The sequence below is a fragment of the Aspergillus sclerotioniger genome (genome assembly GCF_003184525.1).
Source record: "Aspergillus sclerotioniger CBS 115572 chromosome Unknown BO94scaffold_35, whole genome shotgun sequence".
Lineage (NCBI taxonomy): Eukaryota > Fungi > Ascomycota > Eurotiomycetes > Eurotiales > Aspergillaceae > Aspergillus > Aspergillus sclerotioniger.
In genome coordinates, this window is record NW_020291025.1 from 274,414 (window position 1) to 293,905 (window position 19,492).

At 53.6% G+C, this 19,492-nt stretch overlaps 6 protein-coding genes across 6 annotated transcripts; 3 read left to right on the forward strand and 3 right to left on the reverse strand.

The window, feature by feature from the left end:
* Window positions 1-1,447: 1,447 nt before the first annotated feature.
* Window positions 1,448-3,539, forward strand: BO94DRAFT_569255 (eukaryotic translation initiation factor 3 subunit D). Its single transcript, XM_025614730.1, has 2 exons — window positions 1,448-1,768; window positions 1,835-3,539. Exons 1-2 carry the CDS (start codon window positions 1,561-1,563, stop codon window positions 3,388-3,390), a joined length of 1,764 nt encoding a protein of 587 aa, XP_025463056.1. The 5' UTR covers window positions 1,448-1,560; the 3' UTR covers window positions 3,391-3,539.
* Window positions 3,540-3,686: 147 nt separating this feature from the next.
* BO94DRAFT_560271 (diacylglycerol o-acyltransferase) lies at window positions 3,687-6,828 on the reverse strand (the record flags this gene model as incomplete). The annotated part of the gene is made up of 5 exons (XM_025614138.1): window positions 3,687-4,680; window positions 4,740-5,138; window positions 5,194-5,835; window positions 5,900-6,428; window positions 6,783-6,828. 5 exons carry the CDS (start codon window positions 6,826-6,828, stop codon window positions 3,687-3,689), a joined length of 2,610 nt encoding a protein of 869 aa, XP_025463057.1.
* Window positions 6,829-6,938: 110 nt separating this feature from the next.
* Window positions 6,939-7,698, forward strand: BO94DRAFT_525966 (Zn(II)2Cys6 transcription factor domain-containing protein). The gene is made up of 2 exons (XM_025610336.1): window positions 6,939-7,211; window positions 7,271-7,698. The coding sequence occupies exons 1-2, from the start codon at window positions 7,134-7,136 to the stop codon at window positions 7,625-7,627; spliced, it is 435 nt and encodes a 144-aa protein (XP_025463058.1). The 5' UTR covers window positions 6,939-7,133; the 3' UTR covers window positions 7,628-7,698.
* On the reverse strand, window positions 7,680-10,093 carry flbB. Its single transcript, XM_025612701.1, has 5 exons — window positions 9,677-10,093; window positions 9,269-9,349; window positions 9,123-9,210; window positions 8,505-9,056; window positions 7,680-8,449 (listed from the first exon to the last, which is right to left on the reverse strand). Exons 1-5 carry the CDS (start codon window positions 9,756-9,758, stop codon window positions 7,990-7,992), a joined length of 1,263 nt encoding a protein of 420 aa, XP_025463059.1. The 5' UTR covers window positions 9,759-10,093; the 3' UTR covers window positions 7,680-7,989.
* Window positions 10,094-13,326: 3,233 nt separating this feature from the next.
* On the forward strand, window positions 13,327-14,823 carry BO94DRAFT_539414 (uncharacterized protein). Its single transcript, XM_025612702.1, has one exon. The coding sequence runs from the start codon at window positions 13,515-13,517 to the stop codon at window positions 14,679-14,681; it is 1,167 nt and encodes a 388-aa protein (XP_025463060.1). The 5' UTR covers window positions 13,327-13,514; the 3' UTR covers window positions 14,682-14,823.
* A 530-nt stretch (window positions 14,824-15,353) lies between these two features.
* Window positions 15,354-18,576, reverse strand: BO94DRAFT_255261 (putative arsenite resistance protein Ars2). Its single transcript, XM_025606458.1, has 3 exons — window positions 18,222-18,576; window positions 16,141-18,155; window positions 15,354-16,082 (listed from the first exon to the last, which is right to left on the reverse strand). The coding sequence occupies exons 1-3, from the start codon at window positions 18,334-18,336 to the stop codon at window positions 15,450-15,452; spliced, it is 2,763 nt and encodes a 920-aa protein (XP_025463061.1). The 5' UTR covers window positions 18,337-18,576; the 3' UTR covers window positions 15,354-15,449.
* Window positions 18,577-19,492: the final 916 nt, after the last annotated feature.

Sequence of the window (19,492 nt, forward strand, 5' to 3'; positions counted from 1 at the left end):
CGATCGCCACCGAGCCCATGGAGTGAGTTGATCAGCCCCATGGCAACTCCCAATCGTACCTGTGATGGTTATCTCATTTCACTTCCTAGTCGCATTCGGTCGAGACGAGCCGATAGTCGAAGCCTCAAAAGCGAGTCAGTCACATTTTGGATGGATCAATTGATCTGCAAATAGGCCGTTGTGGTATAGAATCTGAAGCCAGTCCCATGGGACAGGAGTCCGAAGGTAACAGTCAAAGTCTCGAAGGCGAGAGATGAGTCCAAAGCCATGGTTTGTGGCACCTTGGATCTCTCAGGTACCGATGCAAGCGAGGACCACTGTGGAGAAAAAAAGACCGATCATTACCTAGTTCCGGGGGATATTCTGCATATGGTCAAGATTCAGAGCCCAGTAGTTTGGGAACTGGGGCCAACTCAAACGCAGTGTGCCCGTCAAGCAACAGAGCCTTATCAGTTGAACCAAAGAGAAGACCAATATGGTGGCGAATCAGAGACGTTGTTGACCATCTCGGGAACTCAAGGAATGCAAGATAGCCGGACGGAAGAATGGAGAGCGAGATAAGGAACCATCTAAATTTGGGTTCCTGAAAGTCAGATCTGTGCATCTGCGCCGCATCCAGGCGATACCAGTCCATGAGCCATTGCTAAACTGGAATAATGCGGTTGAAGGCAGTTGACTTTTGCCGGCCGGCCGGCCTAACGGACGAGCCATCACCGTAGACAGCGTCATCCGGAGTCTCAAATCCAGGGTCCAGGGGTACCGTTGTCACCCAGTATAACTCCTCAGATGGGTCATCAGGTCCGTCCGCTTTCAACCCTGCTGCTGAAGGGACCGATAGAAGATCATTTACGTAAAGCCATATTAGGCGTCCAGCCAAGCGCTCTAATGACTGATCTCATTGACATGCTTTGGCTGGGTTAGACTTCGCGTTAGATCGGAGTTCAATCGGACGGAAGACTACGGACCAATAAGGAGCCTATTCCCTCAAGGCCAAGCAGCTATCCCGATCCATTGGATGTTGGTGCGCATGAGGCTCGGGTCTCTTTCGGAGGTATCCTATCTATTGTCGATCTTTCGGATGTTTTGTCACTCGGAGGGACGCAAGAGAGATAAGAGATGACTGTGATTGAATGGTAAGATGGATTGGGATCGACTATCAAGATGACTTTACCGAATGTCTTTACCGAGGCTGAGACCGAGGCGATCCCTTGGAGAAGAGGCGAGACCAAGAACCATGGGCCATACTCCGTCATGTGAGATCATGTGATGCATACCTAATTGTACGGAATATATCTGACTCAGCATACATAGATCGCCCGCATAGTCCACGTGATGCGGGCCACATGTATCTTTGATCAGTTGTGGCGGTGCAATGCCAAGACGGGTGCGCCACACCACTCGCGACACAAAAATGCAAAGTTGAAAGTTGAAGCCCAAGTCGGTTAATATCCGCCATCTGCGATCTTCCCTCCAGCTCCTTCCCCAGACTCTCCCCGCTGGGCTTTCTTTCCTCTACCCTCTCTTTATCCTTCCCAAGGGCTGTCCCTGTTCTCAGACATCATGGCTCCCTTCTCCATCGCAGACATCGTCGCCGCCCTGCCGGCCGAGGACACCTGGGGCCCCGCTACCGCCGGCGACAACATGCTGGAGGGTGTCCCTTACGCCCCCTTCTCCAAGGGCGACAAGCTGGGCCGCATGGCCGACTGGACTGCTGAGTCCAAGGACTCCAACCGTGGCGGTCGCCAGGCCTACAACCGCAACTACAGAGGTACCGCATCTATCACTCCCAAGACAAAACAACACGAGACAAGCAAGCTAACTTCCTCCTCTCTAGACCAGCAAGTCTATGGTGCCGGTTCCTCCAGCCTCTTCGCCGTCCAGGTCGCTGAGGACGAGTCCTCCTTCTCCGTCGTCGACAACACTCGCAGCTCCACCAAGCGTGGCTTCGGCCGCGGCGGTGGTACCGTCTTCCGTGGTCGCGCCCAGCGCGGCGGCGCTCAGCGTGGTGGTCGCGCCGGCTTTCAGCGCGTGGGTGGTGGCCGTGGTGGCCAGGGTGGTGACCGCTACTACGATAACCGTGGTGGCCGCAGCAACCGTGGCCGTCGCTTCGGCTGGAAGGACTACGACAAGCCCCAGCGCACTCGCGAGCCCTCCGTCAACGTTCGTCCCGACTGGAACATGCTGGAGGAGGTTGACTTCAGCCGTCTGTCCAAGCTGAACCTCGAGGCCCCCGAGGGCGAGGACGTCGACTCGTACGGTTTCATGTACTACTACGACCGGTCCTACGACAAGGCCCCCGTCAAGAACGCCGAGCGCAGACTCCAGTCCCTCGACCGCGCCGCCTACAATGTTACCACCTCCCAGGATCCCGTCATCCAGGAGCTGGCCGAGAAGAACGAGGCCACCGTCTTCGCCACCTCGGACATCCTGTCCATGCTCATGTGCGCCCCCCGCAGTGTCTACTCCTGGGATATCGTCATTGTCCACCAGGGCAACAAGATCTACTTCGATAAGCGCGAGGGCGCCTCCCTGGACCTGGTCACCGTCAACGAGAACGCCGCCGATGCCCCCATGGAGCTGGCCGACTCCTCCAACAAGCAGGAAACCATCAACACCCCCAGCGCCCTGGCCATGGAGGCCACCTTCATCAACCACAACTTCGCCCTGCAGACCGTTGTCGAGTCCCAGGACAGCAAGGTCGACCTGGCCCACCCCAACCCCTTCTACAACGCCTCCGAGGAGTCCGAGCCCCTGGCCTCCAAGGGCTACAAGTACCGCCGCTTCGATCTCTCCCTGGAGCGCGACGAGGAGCCCGTCAACATGATCGTCCGTACCGAGATCGACGCCCTGATGAAGAACCCCGTCAACGGCGAGGACCAGCAGCTGCTGATCAAGGCCCTGAACGAGTTCGACAGCAAGGCCCAGGGCTCCGGCGGCGCTCTCGACTGGCGCAGCAAGCTCTGGTCTCAGCGTGGTGCCGTCGTCGCCACCGAGATGAAGAACAACAGCGTCAAGCTCGCCCGCTGGACCACCCAGGCCATCCTCGCCAAGGCCGATGGCATGAAGCTTGGTTTCGTCTCGCGTGCCAACCCCCGCTCCGCCGCCGGTCACGTCGTCCTCGGCGTCGTCGGCTACAAGCCCCGCGATCTGGCCGCCCAGATGAACCTGAACCTCAGCACCGGATGGGGTATCGTGCGTACCATCGTCGACCGTATTCGTGCCCTCGATGCCGACGAGGACGAGGACAAGGTCACCAAGTACGTCCTCATCAAGGACCCCAACCGCCCCGTCCTCCGTCTGTACAGCGTGCCCTCGAACACCTTCGACGAGGACGAGGAGGCCGCCGCTGCCGAGGAGCAGGAGGGTGCCGAGGAGGAGACCGAGGAGTAAGCGGGGTCAATGCAATGCAGATTCTTCTCATGTGCATATTGATTGTTTTGAAAAAGTTAGTTAACGAACGAACGTCTCCGTATCTCATGGCATAGATCTAGTATTCATCTTTCTTTTCCATAATACCACCCAATTATGTTCTCCCAATGATACACTCTACCTAGTTTATACTATCCAGTATACCGTACATAAGATCATAAGTATCAAACCCCGAAATAGATACCCAGCATACTCTTACACATAGATCCAGACATACATAACCCGAAACCACCAGCACACCTGCCTACCTACTTGCCTTACTCAACAATCTCAAACCTCACCTCCTTCTCCACCCCAAACACTCCCCTCCAATCCTCCCACAACCGTCTCAACTCCTTAACATATAACCCATGCAACTCTTCCACATACGCCTCGTCCTGCTTCCATCTGGACTCCTTGACCCGAATCGGTCTCCCGACTACAACATGCACTGCTTTGCGAAACGGGATGGTCAAGCCGAATCTCCCCTTAATCATCCGGAGGTTATGTCCCGTGAGGGCTTTCCACATGCGCGGAATCATCCCTGCCCAGGGCCTGTCTTTTGTGTTTGCGTCTACGATATCGAAGAGATCGTTTTCTCCGAAGGCGAGGACAGGGACGAGATCGGCGCCTGTTTGGATGGCGACGCGGATGAAGCCGCGACGGATGTTGAGGACGAGGTCCATTGTTTTGGGTTTCACGAGCCGGGCTTCTCTGGCTCCGCCGAGGCAGATGGTGATGGAGCGGCCTTGGCCTTGGCCGTCGTGACCGAAGCGGGTTAGGTGGTTTACGCAGGAGGTGCGATTGACTCCGCTGATACCGATGGAGAGGACGTATTCGCGGGCTAATGGGGCGTAGAGGATCTTGTCGGTGATGAGGAGGGTGTTTGTGATCCCGGGGAAGAGGGAGGAGAAGCCGGTGCCGTTGGAGGCGAAGGAGCCGACTGCGCCGCGGACGGCAACGCCGTGGGGGTGGTAGCCGAAGATGTACTTGCGGCGTGGGGAGAGGGGACAGCTTCTGTAGAGGCGGATTGGAAAATAGGAGGCGAACAAGGTCCAAAGTGAGCTGTTCCGGAAGGTGTCGTTGCGGAGCCAGGAGGAGCCGGACTTGTGTGCTTTGCCGAAGAACTTGATATAGATAAGGTAGATGAGGATGGGGAGTCGAAAGCGAGGGATTATGAGGAGAGCATAGCCTAGGATGGGGAGGGCCCAGGTGGTGTTGGTGGATATGGCGACTATGAAGAATTCGAGGATGCGTTGTAGGTAGGCAGCACTGTTGACGGTATAAGCTAAGAGGGTTGGAGGGCTATGATAAAGGGGCTTCGCGCTTACCCTGGGATTTTCTTGTCGGTTTGGGGCAGCCGGATGGTTTCGAGGATGCCCCCAGATGCGTTCTTGATACTTTGGATTTTGCCCTTGGGAGGGAGATCGATGTCATTGACGCCTGGGATAGGCAGGGCCATCTTTGCTGGATTGTAAGCTAGCTCGGAGATCTTCTCTGCTCCTACGACACGGCCTTCCCGTTTGCGACACAATACAGACAGCTCTGCTGCCTTGGCCTGGTAAGATGGATTGCCGACCACCTTCAGAAGCGCATCAGCTAGCTCACGGGCATTCACGCCCGGTGCAGATGATTTGTTTGCGTAGACGCCGATGCCGAACGCTTCAGTGCGGACTGCATTTTCATAACAGTCTTGCCAGCCGGGGAGGACGACATGAGGTACTCCATTCCTGTGTCATCAGTCCAGTCCCTTTTGATGTCTGGGTTTAGACAAGTAGAACTCACTGTATAGCCTCGTACCAAGAATTGGCACCTCCATGATGCACAGTACAGATGATCTGACCAGTCTGAAGCATAGCTAAAGGCTCTACGTCAAGCCAGGACCGGATGCGGACCCTATCTGCTTCGATCTCCACATGAAGCAGCTCTAGTACCTCTTCGTAAACATGATCACAATCCAGAGAATGCTTTGGCAGCTTCCATAGCACTTGAAGTTGAGAATCACCCGCCCACGAATCCAAAAGCGTCTTCAATGCCGACCCAATATTCATTGCGTCACGCGGTTCCGGTGTACACAGAGTCCCTAGGTTAACAAGAACAGTAGGCGCATGGTGCAACCACCGATCGAGCTCTGGATCTTGTGTCTTTGCAGAAGTCACTGGCAAAAGGATGGGTCCACATGGGAGAACATTCTCCGGCACCTCGAATGGCCAGTCAAGCTCCTTCAACCCCGGTGCTAGATGGAATCTATCAGGCCGCCACGCATCAGCAAATGCAAATCGGCCCTGGATATGGTGCCTTATTCTCCAATCGCGAATCTCCCGTTGCCGCTTGCTGCTGCGGTACATTTTAGCGGCTTTGATGACAGCCATTGCGTTGGCCGGGATGCGGTGCCAGGGAAGTGGGTAGGGAAAATCGGTTCCTGGCCTGATCATTGTTAGTATCAATCAGGTAAAAGATCCAGCACGGTATGATCCACATAGATGCTCACATTGGAAACTTCCAAGCCCATGCGGAGTTAGGCTGTAGTCCATACACCACATGAGATAGAGATGTGGTATACAAAACAATGGCTGCATGACCGGCGTTGTACGCAGCATCTCGTCCCTGCGGAAAGAACCAATCCACGATTGCCGTCGATGGACCAGCGTCGTGGATGATATCCAGGCAGCTATTATAGACCTGCATATAATCCTCCTCATTCCACGCCCAGAGCTCCTCAAAGAGCGATTTGAAGCCCAGCAATGCACCTTTGTAGCCAGGCGGATGGCATACAGATCGTTTGCCTGTGCGAGCGAAGGCCTCACTATTGGAAGGGCCACGAATGGGGTGAAAGTGGATGCGCGAACGGTAGGATACATCATAGCTGGAAATATTGTTATCTAGTAGCTTCTCGAGACGCGGTTCCAGATTGGGGAAAGACCCGATATGCACGTCGATATCGCCTCGGATGAGCAACTCATGCGTTAGCGCGAGGATGATGTTTGTCTGGCCATGTTCACTGTTCGCAAGGAAGAGCACTCGGGGAAGTTGTGGCGGGGGTTGTTTTGCTTTCTTTCGTGGGCTGCGTCGGCGCAGCACTGAGGACTGTCTCTTTGCCTGCTTGGTTTTCATGATGGGTTAGTAGAAGCAGTATGCTGCATGCAGGGCCAACTGCATGTTGCAAAGGCTGTGCTACATGGTGGTCAAGGGTATATATGACTTGCCAATCAAGGGGTCATCGAAGGGAGGAATGCCCGGGGGGGTTCAAGGGATAGATGGATACACTGAAGGGATGTTTAATTAAGGTTGAGACAGGCATCCAATTTGGTAATAGTATGTGGCTTGAGAGAGGGTTTGCGTTTGATGAATCTTGTCGAAGCAATGTCTTTCACCTGGCGGGTTGAAGGTAGATTGAGAAATACGGAGTAGATCGTACATGGCTGCGATAACGACATCCCGGCCCGATCACATGTCAGCAGGTGACTTGTAAACTACGCAGTAAATAGATACAATGAAGTATCTAGTCCCGGCCAGGAACAAAGCGCAATCAAGCCTTCCAAGAGGTTAGTCATCGCACTAGTTTGTCCCTAGCCGTATACCCACTTTCACACTCGATTCATCCATCCGACGATCCATTCCAACTACACCATCCATCGTCCTCTGCACTGTCACAGCTATCCCATCATTGCAATCACCCCCACAATCAATTCCTACGTGCAAGTCAAACCCAAGCCATTCTCCCAATGCCGGACATCCACCCCCAACGCCCCAAGTCCCGCCCCACAGCATCCTGCCTCCCCTGTCGCACCCGGAAAGTCAAAGTAAGTCTGATATCTCCATCCCCGATTAGCCTGTGGAAGATACCAACACAGCCCCACAGTGTAATCGCCTGACGCCCTGCGAGGCCTGCGTGGCGCGAAACATCTCTCACGAATGTAAATATGCCGTGCCGGATGAGGACCGTCAGGCCATTGCGCAGGCGGAAGCAATCGCCGATCTGCGGGCCAAGGTAAATCGCTTGCGAAGCCAGTTGGTACAGGGCCAGCAGCGGGGCCGGGTGCAGGAGTTGGATCTGGAGGGAGAGGTGGTGGAGGACCAAGGGGAGGAGGATGGATTGGAGGATTTGGAGGCTGTGTATGCGGTACTCCGGGGCGGGTCGTGGGAATCGGCGCAGCAGGTGATTACGAGAATCCGGGCGGGGGAGCCCGTGGGGCGGATTGCTAGAGAAGTTTACTAAAGCGAAGGGATGTAGGTATATATATGTATAGTTTGGTAAATTGCCATCAAGGAACTCGATGGATCGGATTCATGAACGGACATCTCGTGGTCTCACATCTCTAAGTCGTACAATATATTAGGTTCCGCGGTATAGAAGGGTCTATCCCTCACGGCCACAAACACGTGTGGTGGTAAATCATGACAGCAGAAAAGGCATGCATCGACAGAAAAAAAAGAAAAATCAACAGAAGCTGCACGGGCAGTCGCTGTCTGGCGGTTAGATCCCAAAGAAAACCATTGCTCCCAGAGCTTTTATTTACACCTCGCCAGGACCCGTACTCAAAACAAAGGAAATCGCTCAAAACTCCGCCCACAGCCAGCTCAGGAATACATCTCATCTCCCGCGTGCGACAGGCCGCGATCGACCTTGGACCCGAGCACACTGCTCAGGCAGTCCATCAGCTCGAAATCTTCCACCACGGCCCCAAACCCGTAGCAGCGGACTTTGGTGTTGAGGGTTTCAATAATAATCTTGACATCGTCCCGAGTCAGATTGCGGTACATCTCGTGGTTTTTGAGACACTGAAGCGCCATGATGGGCGTGATCTGTCCGTCGGTCACTAGCTGCCGGCTGAGGTTGAGCAATGTGGTGAGATTGGCGTGAGGCAGGTCGTATGTCTTGTGCGGGTACACTTGTTCATTTGTCGTCGTGGCAATGTACGTCGGCGGCGGACATGTCGCCATCAGGGCATGACCCGAGAAAGGCATGTCCTCGTCGTCCGCTTCGGTGATCGACCGGCGACAGAGATAGTCCGTATGCTCACGACATGGGGATTCCAATCTATGCAGTGTCAGTGCAACCGCCCCGACTTCGGGGAACACATGGTTGGGCTTACGTCAAGATAAAGTCAACCTGCAGCTGGGGCTGCTCCTCAAAGATACCAGGAGGTTGGGTTGGCGCTCGGCTCGCCGGAGCTATCTGGTCTAGTGTGGCCAGCGCGTCGCACGGAGCGGCCTGGTACGGCCCTTGCAGCGGTGTCAACTCCTGCATCGGCGAAACATCGATATTCTCGATCCCATTGGTGATGGGACTCAAACTTGCGGAAACCGTCGTAGGTGGCGTCGTGTACATGTTGCTATTCGAGGGATTGGAAGCAGCAACACCTGCAGGTTGTGATCCGACACTACTGCTGGCAAACGGGCTGGACTGGTATCCCAGATTCGACCGTTCGGCTTTGCGGCGTTCGAGGTCGGCCTCAAAGCTGATGCCATGGGCGGTGAGGATCTCTTTCAGTATGTTGTTCTCGTCCGATAATGACTGCACCATATCCCGGTGTTGAACAACGGTCAGGTTGGCAGCCGAAATTTCTTGGGTATATGCCTCCCGTAACCGTGACACCTCTGTTTCCAACGCCCGTATATATTGTTCCTTGCGCTCGCGGTGGGTTCTAGACAACCGTTGGTATATAGGCTACCGGCAACGGCAGACGGGCAGAGAGGGGATGGCCACGTACCTCTGGGCCTGGCGATTCAATTCCTGTCGTCTGGTAAGGGCCGGTTTGCTATCTGGTTTGGGGCCGCGTCGTTTGGCCGGTTGGCCATCTAGATCAGGGTCGGTTACAATGAGTGCGGAAAACATCGAACACAAGGTATCACAAACCTCGAGTAACCTTCTTCTGCGTCCCACTAAAGAACTTGAAAAAGTCGGCGCTAAGTGTCGAAGGCCTAGAACCGGATTGACCTGCAAGCAGCGTGTCAGAGGCGGGCAATCGACGAGTCTCCAAAACGAGCGATGTAACACCACAGCAAGCGATAAAAAATCACGACACATCAAATCACGTATGTACACCACACCACGTCATACAACATCCGGCCGTGCAAGCGGGAAAATGGCCATGGAATGTAGGCTACGATCGAACGACGCCAACAGCAACAGTCGAGACCATCCAGATCCGGGACTCTTTGTCGTTCCCAATCCAATTCTTCCAGAGAAAATCATCGAACCTCTCACAAAGGTATACAGGAAGCATTGCGAAGTTGCCAATTCCAAACGACGTCGTGAACTTACTTTGCATAGCCTCCGGCGGCAATGTTTGTCGATTTGCCGTACTGACATCCAACGGCATCGGCCCGCCGTTCATTGAAGTCATGATGGGCCTGGTAGTAAAAAACGAGGGTGTGTTGAGAAGGAATGCGACCGGCGCGTTCACAGCAGTAGGACGGCAGACGGACAAGGAGCGGAGAAGGAGCGGAGACGAGGGAGAGCGCCGAGGAACGGATTAGAAGGTGGAACAGGCTGGAGGATAAAGGAATAAGAGAGTCATCAATATCCTGGACCGTTATCAGCCTTAAAATGGACTGCTTGCAGCCAAGTGGATTCCTCCGTCCAAGCGCCCTCACCGTTGAGTCCGATATACGCCCCGGCAGGTCGGATGTTTTCCCCGATGTGCGCGGCCGATGGGGACTTGAGTTGGGGGGGGGGGGGAACACCACACGAGCTCTCGACAGGGGAGGTCCGGCGGGGGTGGAACGATCAGGCAATATTGACGACCAAGGTTCGTGAGATACCTAGATCGTAGATAGGCAGACAGACGGGAAAGACTGAGGTACTAGGTAGGTGGGTTGGTTGGTTGGTGGGTGGGTAGTGAGTGGGTGAGCACTGGTGGTAGATGGTAGATGGTAGATAGATGGTAGTAGTGGGTGGGCGGACGGACGGACAGCGACGGATGTATGTGTGTCAAAAGGGCGAGTTTCAGTTGAGGCTGCTGCAGGCTGAAAGGGGTGGTGGAGGCCGAACAGTGACCGGTGGCAAGCAGTGGACACCCGCTACTGGATAGTCTAGTTGGTTATGGAGACTGGAACACTGGAGAGGTGTGAGACGTGACCAGAAGAATAATCAATATCGAATAATCGGGTCGGAGCTAAGAGCCTAAGACTCTAAGAGAGTCCATCCGTAGGCGAGCTGGGTGTTATATCGAGGTATCGAACGGGGAGACCCTGTCAAGCGGCCCAGGGCCAACCGTCCGGCGGGCAGGGCATTATTGGCTCGTTGGGTCTATCCTTTCTTTCCCCCCGTTCTTCACGGGCCCAGCAGGCCTGGCCTTTGCGCAGGCCTGCGTTGGTGCTGCCGGGCCTGCCATGCACCGGGACCCCCTCTGGCGTCCACTAGTCTGGTCTTACGGTTTAAGCACAGGTTAATTGGAATTGCAGTTTTCATCGAGGCCAGTTGGTTGGGGATGTAATTAATCATTATGATTCTGCTTAGAGAGACAAAAAGAAAATAATTATCTATTAAAGGGAAGCAAAAAGGAGAGGCAGGTGATAGGGACGGAGGGGGGGCAGAGGGGAGAGAGAAGTGTGGGAGTGGTCCGGAAGCAAAGACGCGGTTGTGCGATAAGTGAGAGAGACCAGACAGACAGACACAGCGTATCATTGGTACCGGGAAGGTACCTTACAGCGTACACATTCCCGACCCCTCTGGGGCTAGCCGATTCTTGTCAGATCTCGCCTCGGCTCCTTGACTGCTGACTGCCTCCCCCATCGAGATCCGTTGATTATTCTCTTGATAGGTAGGTAGTAGTTAGTTAATATATTCCACCCCCCGGGGTCACATCCAAGACGGGACGGACCTTCATCCTAGTTACAGTACCCCATATCACACCTGGTGACTCCAATAAAGAACTAGGGTAGAGGCCATAATACTAAGAGAATAAATGTACCTAAAGGAACTAAGAAAACCATAAGAATCCTGCTTGAAGAGAAAAAAAAGAACAGAGAGGGTAGGTAAAAAAAAAATTGAAAAACAAAAAGAAAGCATCTGCCCGTGTGGAGAATACAACCCGGGTGTGATCGGCCAGACATCCAGTCAATGATCGGTCATTGGCTATTGGTTTTTTCTTTTTTGCCCTCTCGTCGTCGCCCCTCACTTCTACCCCCAAAGCGAATGAGGATCCTCGGTGCCTGGTCAATAATCGCGCTACCCATCATCACTAACCCACGGCCTTGATATACAGTCTGGATCCAAATCGGTAAGTACAGGCTTTATATCACAGCCTCATCCTGCAAGAAGGGGGGAACCGCACGACATGGGATGGTGGGCAGTCAGAACAAACGGGAAAGGGAGAGTGAAAAAAAAAAAGTCAAAGAATCTGATCTGTATAGCGCATATCTGTGGCCCAGAGTTTCGATCGATCGTCCCCGGGCTGTCTGTCGTACCAGTCGCCTGTCGCCGGTAGTGGAACGTCAGCCTCCGCACTCGCTCTCTCTCTCTCTCTCTCTCTCTCTCTCTCTCTCTCTGTCTCTCCCCATCAGACCCTCAATCGACATCTCAGAAAACGCAAACCCCGTGTGTGTAACATTCTTTGTTTCGCTTGGACCCAGATACATAGATGGGTTTTGAACAGGCCATCCAATCTCGATCTAGCCTTTTTCTTTTTCTCCCCCGTATTATTCCATGACGCTTCCTTCGTGCCCACAGCCCACAAGTCGTTTTTCTGGACTGTCCGGTTCACCAGTCCGTGTTTAACGGGCCCGTCGGCCCCACTGGCCAAAGAGGCCTCGGACTAGTCGCCTGGTCCAGGATAGCGCTGCACGTTATTATTTATTAGTGGCAGGCACAAGAATCTATTGTCTCCAACGCTCCGGCTGAGCTGCGTCATTAGGATAAGCATGCGCAATGTACCGGACTCTTGAGGTGGTCAAGTGGGCGCGGACTCGGTGTGGTACCTACATCCGGAGTATAGTGGAGGTCTGGATGTAAGTGTGTGCAATGTGCATCTTGCTCCTGCCGCCATAGCTATTGATCTGTAAGGGGGGGCAAATGCCATCCGAAGCATCGTGATCGTGTCAACCAGTGGTCGTTCCGTCGCTCTTTGCCCGGACAGGTAGGTTTTAGCTGTAGATCGAGGCCGGTGTAGCATCATTATCCATCAAAACTACCGCGGTTTTCCCGCATAAGACCTACTTGTTCTGTGGGCAGGCGGGAGAAGACAGTAGACACACGCGCCCTGCAACCGAGGTGATGTAACTGACCGACCGGGATACTCTCTTCGGGGTCTCTTTGCTTTTTCTCTTTGTCTCCCACCCTTTTCGTTCTTTGATTTTCTGGTCCCCGAGTGATGCATCAATACCGAAAGTGCTCCCAGTTGGGTGTGCGAGTGCACGGGCTCTTGGAAGAGATTCCCGGCCATTCAACGACACGTTCGAATCCAGATCATATGCCAAGTGATAGCGAGGATGATGGCTGTGAACCTTGAAGGATGGTCCTTCAGTTCAATGGTTCGGACCGGACTCTAATAGCCATTCTTGTCACCTGAACGTGAAACTTCAGCATGTCCACCAGCTTTGTATCCACAATTGCCTCAATTCCTCTTCCTGAGGGTGGGCAGGCAGCGACGATCATTAGCAGGATTATGACCAAAAGAGTTAGCTCACCAGCTGACCACGGTCCCAATTGAGATTGTCGACCGAATCATCGCCGACGAAGCTGCCCGAGGTAACGGGTCAGATCGAGAGAGAACGGAGAACGGAGAAGAGCTTGTTGATACTTGAACTTGATGGAACTGGAACTGGAAGAAGCGAAAGGTCGAAGTCGGCGGGGAAACTATCGAGGCGGATCGCCAGCCTAAGGCTGCGAGGCCACCCAATCGGGAAGCCACCTCAGGCCACCATGACTCGTGATCTTCGGCGGCTCCTCCTATCATGTGCCAGCCTTCAAGGTTCATATTTTCTTCTTCCTGCCTCACAATAATCAAGATCCAACGGCAACAGCCTGGTGCTTTCTTCCCCCACCACCACGCTGCTTCCAGGGAAGGCAGCCTGCCAGGCCTACCGTCAAACACCGACACAGGAAACAAAGAGCCCCACCATGTCGGCCCAGGCTCTTTATCAACCGTCCGTCCGATGCCATGCCAGAATCCGAAGTCCTCGTCCACATCTCCGCACCCAGCACCGTCAGCAATGACGCTCACTATCGGGCCCAAGTCGAGGCAATCCTGGGTTTTCGGCCCTCCTCTCGTCAAGTTATAACCTTGCGATCAGATGATCAAATTCCTGATCTCGAACCCACACCTGGTCCCGTCCATTCACCCAAACGCCTGTGCGTCTCCCACGGCCAGGAAAAGGACAAATCCAAGCCACCTAACAGCACGACTGCCTCGCCCGTCCAGCAACAACTTCGCTACGAGAAGGACTCACTCGGAACACCCCTGAGTGTCATTCCAGACTCTCAGCCCGACCGACCCCTTCCTGACCCCAACGACTTGCGGGAGATCGAGCCTCCGCGATCAAGTCCTATTCCTCGAAAATCTATATATACGGATGGCGCTTCCACAGTGAAGCGAAGTCGACTCCAACCCCCTCGGCCAGTGGCCGCAGAGCCACACAAAAATATACACTGTCTGGACGAGCATCCCAACAGTGGCAAAGCCCCAAATGACGACATTGCCATATCTTTTTCTTCCAGTGCCCACGATGACGACAACCCAGCATATGACAATATATTACCAACAAAGGGCCTCCCAACCCTTCCTATGGAGATCAGGCCCCGACTACCCCCAGTATCATCAGGCCGTTTCGTATCGCACATCACCCCAACACTAGCAATGCTAGCCACTCGCCTCATGTCCCCACGAGCATACAACCCTATCAAACAAACCAGAACACTGGATAACCTGGAAAGAGGATACTGGTATGTCCGCCTTAGTCTTGAGACACAAACCCTGGACGAGCGACCCCGACCAGCAAACCCCAACCCCATGATCTGGGAGACGCCATTATTCACCCGTTTCTGGACCTTCTTATCAGAATTTATCGCCAAGGAAGGCCGCGCCGGCTGGGGTGTTTGGTGCATTCTAGAGGATGCAGAACCAACTGCATCACCATCATCGGAAACAGTTGCACCACCCCCCGGTGATCCTGGTCATATAAAATCAGTAACACTGAAGGTTTACGCCTGGGGTGAGATAACCTCGCATGTCTATTTGCTTTTATTCCTGGCTAGTGAACGCCACATCCGCAAAATGGGGCTTCAATGGCGTGACAGCGCTGACGAAGTCGTTATCCAGATGCCATAGGATAAGATATCCCACGGTCGTAGTATACTCTGGATGATGTATGGATCAGAGCATTAACCTTTATAGCTTAGTACGCAATAAATGTATGTATCTATATATAAACTAAAAACTACACGATGAAAATCAGAGAATAACAGCCAGGTTTATCAGATTTATAGTATATAACAGAGGTTAAGAACAACATCTGGCTAGACACATCAAACCCGATGATTTGATTTACCACTACTCCATATACGTCTGATTACTACTAAATTCAATGTTTCCCTATGAATTACCCGAGGAATTTTCAAGTCAAGGCTATACAGAGAGGCGGCCATGTATCATTGTGCCTACTTCCTAAAATCAAGACGAAACTATGGTACAATTCGACGAGGGCCAATACCAGGAACGATAAAGGGAAAGAACGAAGGGGAAACCCGCAGCCTTGAGTTTTACGATCCCAAAAGTGGGAACAAATCACCACCACCTAACCAGGGTACAATGGACCAGGCGGCATTGCGAAAACAAGTAAGGAAAAGGGAAGCAATCTCAACTCTCCCTTGTAATTCCACGCATTTGGATGAAGGAGGAGCATGAACGAAGACAAGACTAAGAAAATCGGAAAGAGAAGGGGCAATTTCGGCTCATATACGCAAAAAGAGTATTACACGCAAAGAAAAATGCACGGCATATGCGGTTGACATGGTAAATGTAGCTGGCTTCTGAAATGCAGGAACGACAGACCAGGAAACGCCATTTGCTCGGAGAGAGATTTCTGGTTGTAGATGTCTAATAGTTCAGCTCACCACTTCCGGACCCACCAACTGCATCCAAGTCCTCATAGCTCTTAAGGCTGCGGCCTTGGACGGCTTCACGTGGTCCCATACCCTGCTGAGCGGAACCAGCATCAACGAAGCCGCTTGCCCCCATCAAGGCGGCGGCAGGGTGGCCAGGGGGGATGTATGGAGGGCCAGAACTGGCGGGCAGACGACTACCTGAACCATACATGCTGGACATGCCACGGATGGGGCTCAGGCGGCCACTTCCAGCACCTGAAGCGCCATGCCGATTTCCACGTCGGTCATAAGGTCCTGTCCGGTTATTGTAGCGACCACCACCACGGCGCATGGCACCTGGTTGATGCAAGCCGGGGCCATCTGCAGATACCATGCCATTGGCACCCCAACTCTGGTTGTTGACGCCCATGAACCCAGGTAGTCCAGAGCCCGGGACACTTTGGAAGCCTGGAGGTACACTTCCACTGCCTCCAAGGTATGCGGGCATTGAGGCTAGGCTGAAACCACGCGGTGTGCCGGTTTGGCCCTGACCAGAGCTAAGGGGGAAGTGGCCATTGCTATTAGCATCAGATCGCGAAGGTGCGATTCGAGCAGGGTCAAGGACGTAGGCGTTAACCAACGAAAGCTGCGGGACCATTAGCATCAGCCTCATAGGGCAGGTTCAGAGAGGAGAGACAACTTACGTCACTGCGGATGTTCTCGTACCATTCGGCATGGCGCTTTTCGATGTGCTTACGCCAGAAATGCTCCGCCTTGAACAGCTTCGTACATTCGGGTACTTTGCACCGGAACTTGGACTCATCCTCCTGTTTGACGTATTTTCCTAGCTCTTCCTCCAGAGCTTCCTCAACAGATTTACCACCCAGCTTCCCTATGTCCACGTTCTCTGGCTCAAGTATTTGCAAGAGCTTGTCTTCAAACGTTTTGACCCAATTAAAGGCACGCTGGAGCTGTTGTTCCGACTTGGAACTGAAGCGTTGTGGTCGCTTCTCCTCTACAGCTGCTGGAGGTTCCTCTCCCTCTTCGCTTGGCTCTTTCTTCTTAACAGGGAACGGCTGTCCAAGAGCACTGGCTCGGGCCACGGCCTTTGACTGTGTCGTAAGACCAGCCCGAGGCCGACGCAGATGTCCGCCGGGACATTTCCGAGCAAGTTCATGCACAGAATCACTTTCGAAGACACAGAAGAAACAGAAATTGTAAACTCTGCGAAGGTATTCCACCATCAGATCCAATTTCTTCTTGTTGGCCAAAAGCTCCTCATCATCGAGCTCGTCATCTTCCCATCCTTCCTGCTCTTCACCCTCTTCCGCCTCCCCTTCATCGATATCATCGGCATCATAGTCGGGTTTCCTTTTCTTGACGCTGACAGGCCCCGTCACAGGCGGTTGAAGCCAGCCCTTGCCGCGCAATTCCTCCACCCGTTCCTCGATCTTGGTAAACCCGTCTGCACTGCCTCCCATTTCCAAGTCGAGCTTCGACACCAGTCTTCTTGCCAGTTCCAGGTCCCGTGAGATGCGTTCTGGCGCAGAAAAAAGATCCCACAAGGCCTTTTTGCGGGGCTGGGAGGGCGGTACATGGACTCCTACGTGGCAGACAAAGTCTCCATGGACAGGATCATGGATTGTCTTGTCGTTAATCGCCTCAAGAGCCTTCTCGGCAGCAGTAACAGTTACTGTTCCGTTGCCCGTGTTATCATGCTCCATCTCCTCACCCTCTTCTTCTCTCCCATCTCCTCGCTCAACAACCTCAACATCAGGGGCAGGATGCAGCATAATCCACCCCATCCGATGGTATTTCTTGGAAGGATTGGGATCGCTGAGACTAAGCCATTTGAATCCACCATCTTGCTCCCCCAGATGCTCCTTACAGAAATCTTCGATCTTGTCGCGGCTAACGTTGGGGGCCAAAGTCTTGATCAGTAGGGCAGACTGGGACAGGGCTTCGTCACGCAAGTCTCCACCTCTCGCTGGAAGCAAGTCCAAAACACCCAAGGTTTCACCAACCGCGGTAGTCTCGCCCTCTTCCTTCTCGATCACACCGCCTGCACCGTCACTCTCACTCTTGTAAATGCCTTCGAGCGTAAACTCGTCGAAAAGACCGCTGTCGAGGTCACTTTCCCATTGCTGATAGGCACCCGCTCGAAAATCCATCAGTCTGCGACGAAGAGGATCTCTGACATCTGGGACATAGCGCTCTCTGAACCATTCCTCGTTTCGATGATGCTGGACAAACGCACGTGCCATTTTCGCTTGGAGGTCCACCTTGTATGCATCATAAGCCGCTTGGATCTGTGCCCTTTCTCTATCCCGGTCTTCACGAGCCTCGCGCTCTCCTTTGACACGATCGGATGGACGTCGGCCGCCATGCTTGGCACGCTCCTTTTCCTCTCGGATTGATTGCTCTGCTCGCCACCATTCCGCGAACCAATTGAACCCCACCTGGAAGTCCAGGTTCAATGGGTTGGGAAGCGGGTTGGTGGGAATAGCGCGCTTGACAGAATCTTGCCCAGGGACATAGCGATCGATATTGGCAACATTTGGCGAGGGCGCGCGACGACGATCCTCACGGTCTCGCACAGCGTGTTCCCGAGAAGCAGCATAGTAATCGTCTCGTGAAGCACGGCGATCGGAGGGTTCGTAGCGATCAATCATAACGGGCGAGCGAGAACGTCCGCGTCCTCGACGTCGATCCTGGGACACTGAAAGCATTCCGGTGGTTAGGAAATGACCAGGCGTCTGAAAGCATCCGGGAGGGTTGTTTAGACCTGAACACTTACCAGGCGATCTGCGTCGGTATGAATCCACCGGTGCCCTGGAAACGTAAGGGTCGCCTCCCTCTCGGCTCCTGCCGGGGGACCCGTAACCGTCATATGAGTCCATCGGAACGAGAGTGTAGGGAATCGCGTAAACTGAAGCTAGTGAGGGTCTTGGCGGAAGGTCGCTTGGGTGCCGTCTTCCGAAAGATGGCCGAGGGTCGCGCCCAGGGCGGTAGGAACGGTAGACGTAAGCTAAGATCCGACATCATCAACATTAGAGCGAGTCCTTCATGTTTGAAAGGGTGCCTGATAGGTTGGACATTGACGGAGGAGGGTTAAGGGGCGAATTGGGCAAGAAGAGGATGCAAACGAAGCTGATTGCCAGCAACCGGCCAAGGAAGATAGACAAGGCATGCTTTTGGATAGAGATGACAAGGGTAAACCCGAGAACTGAGAGAATATAATGCAGGGCGCTCGCGAGAGCCAATAGAAGCGGATAGATAGAGAAAGAGAGAGCACAGAGAGATGGATGGCAGGCAGGCAGGCAGGTAGTAGGTAGTAGGAAGTAAGCACGGAGGATCTCGCGGGCCAATAATGGCGCGACAATGAAAGGAGTGACTCCGAGAGGAGGTAAGAAAAGGGACCAACGAAGCACAAGTGAGGCAAGAATTAATGAATTGAATGACAGGGGCTGTTCGATCGAGATAGCGACGAGATCGAGCAATAGAAGGGGGAATATGAGAGACAAGGGCGGTGGTGATTGGACTGAACACGATAAGAGAGAGAGTATGGCAAGGCAGGCGACCTACAAGAGAAGCCTTAGGAGGATTTGGAAGTCCAACAAGATGCGAATTCGAAGACTGAGCACGTCCAATCCGAATGGGGACAGATGAGACGAGACAGATGAAATCGCAGCAGCCCTGGACAATAGCGCAGTCACAGGAGGGAAGCTGGTGAAGGGGGAAGAGAAGGGAAGAGAGGAGGAAAGAAAGAGAGGGAGAGAGGGAGAGAGAGAAAGAGAACGGAGGAAGACGAGAGGGAGGATTGGAGTGAGGCTGGAGACCCGGAGAAGGCAGTCCGCCGCCACTAGACCCGACCGGGACTGGCGCCGCGAACTCTCCAACTCTCGGTCGATCCCGGCAGAACAACACTATTGACACTTGACAGTCTAGACACTTATCTATCTAGATATCCAGTTGATGGCGTACCACCTCTCGCCAGAAAGAACCCTTTTCACTTACCCGGCATCGTTTTGTCCTAATCCCTAATCCAGCACTCTA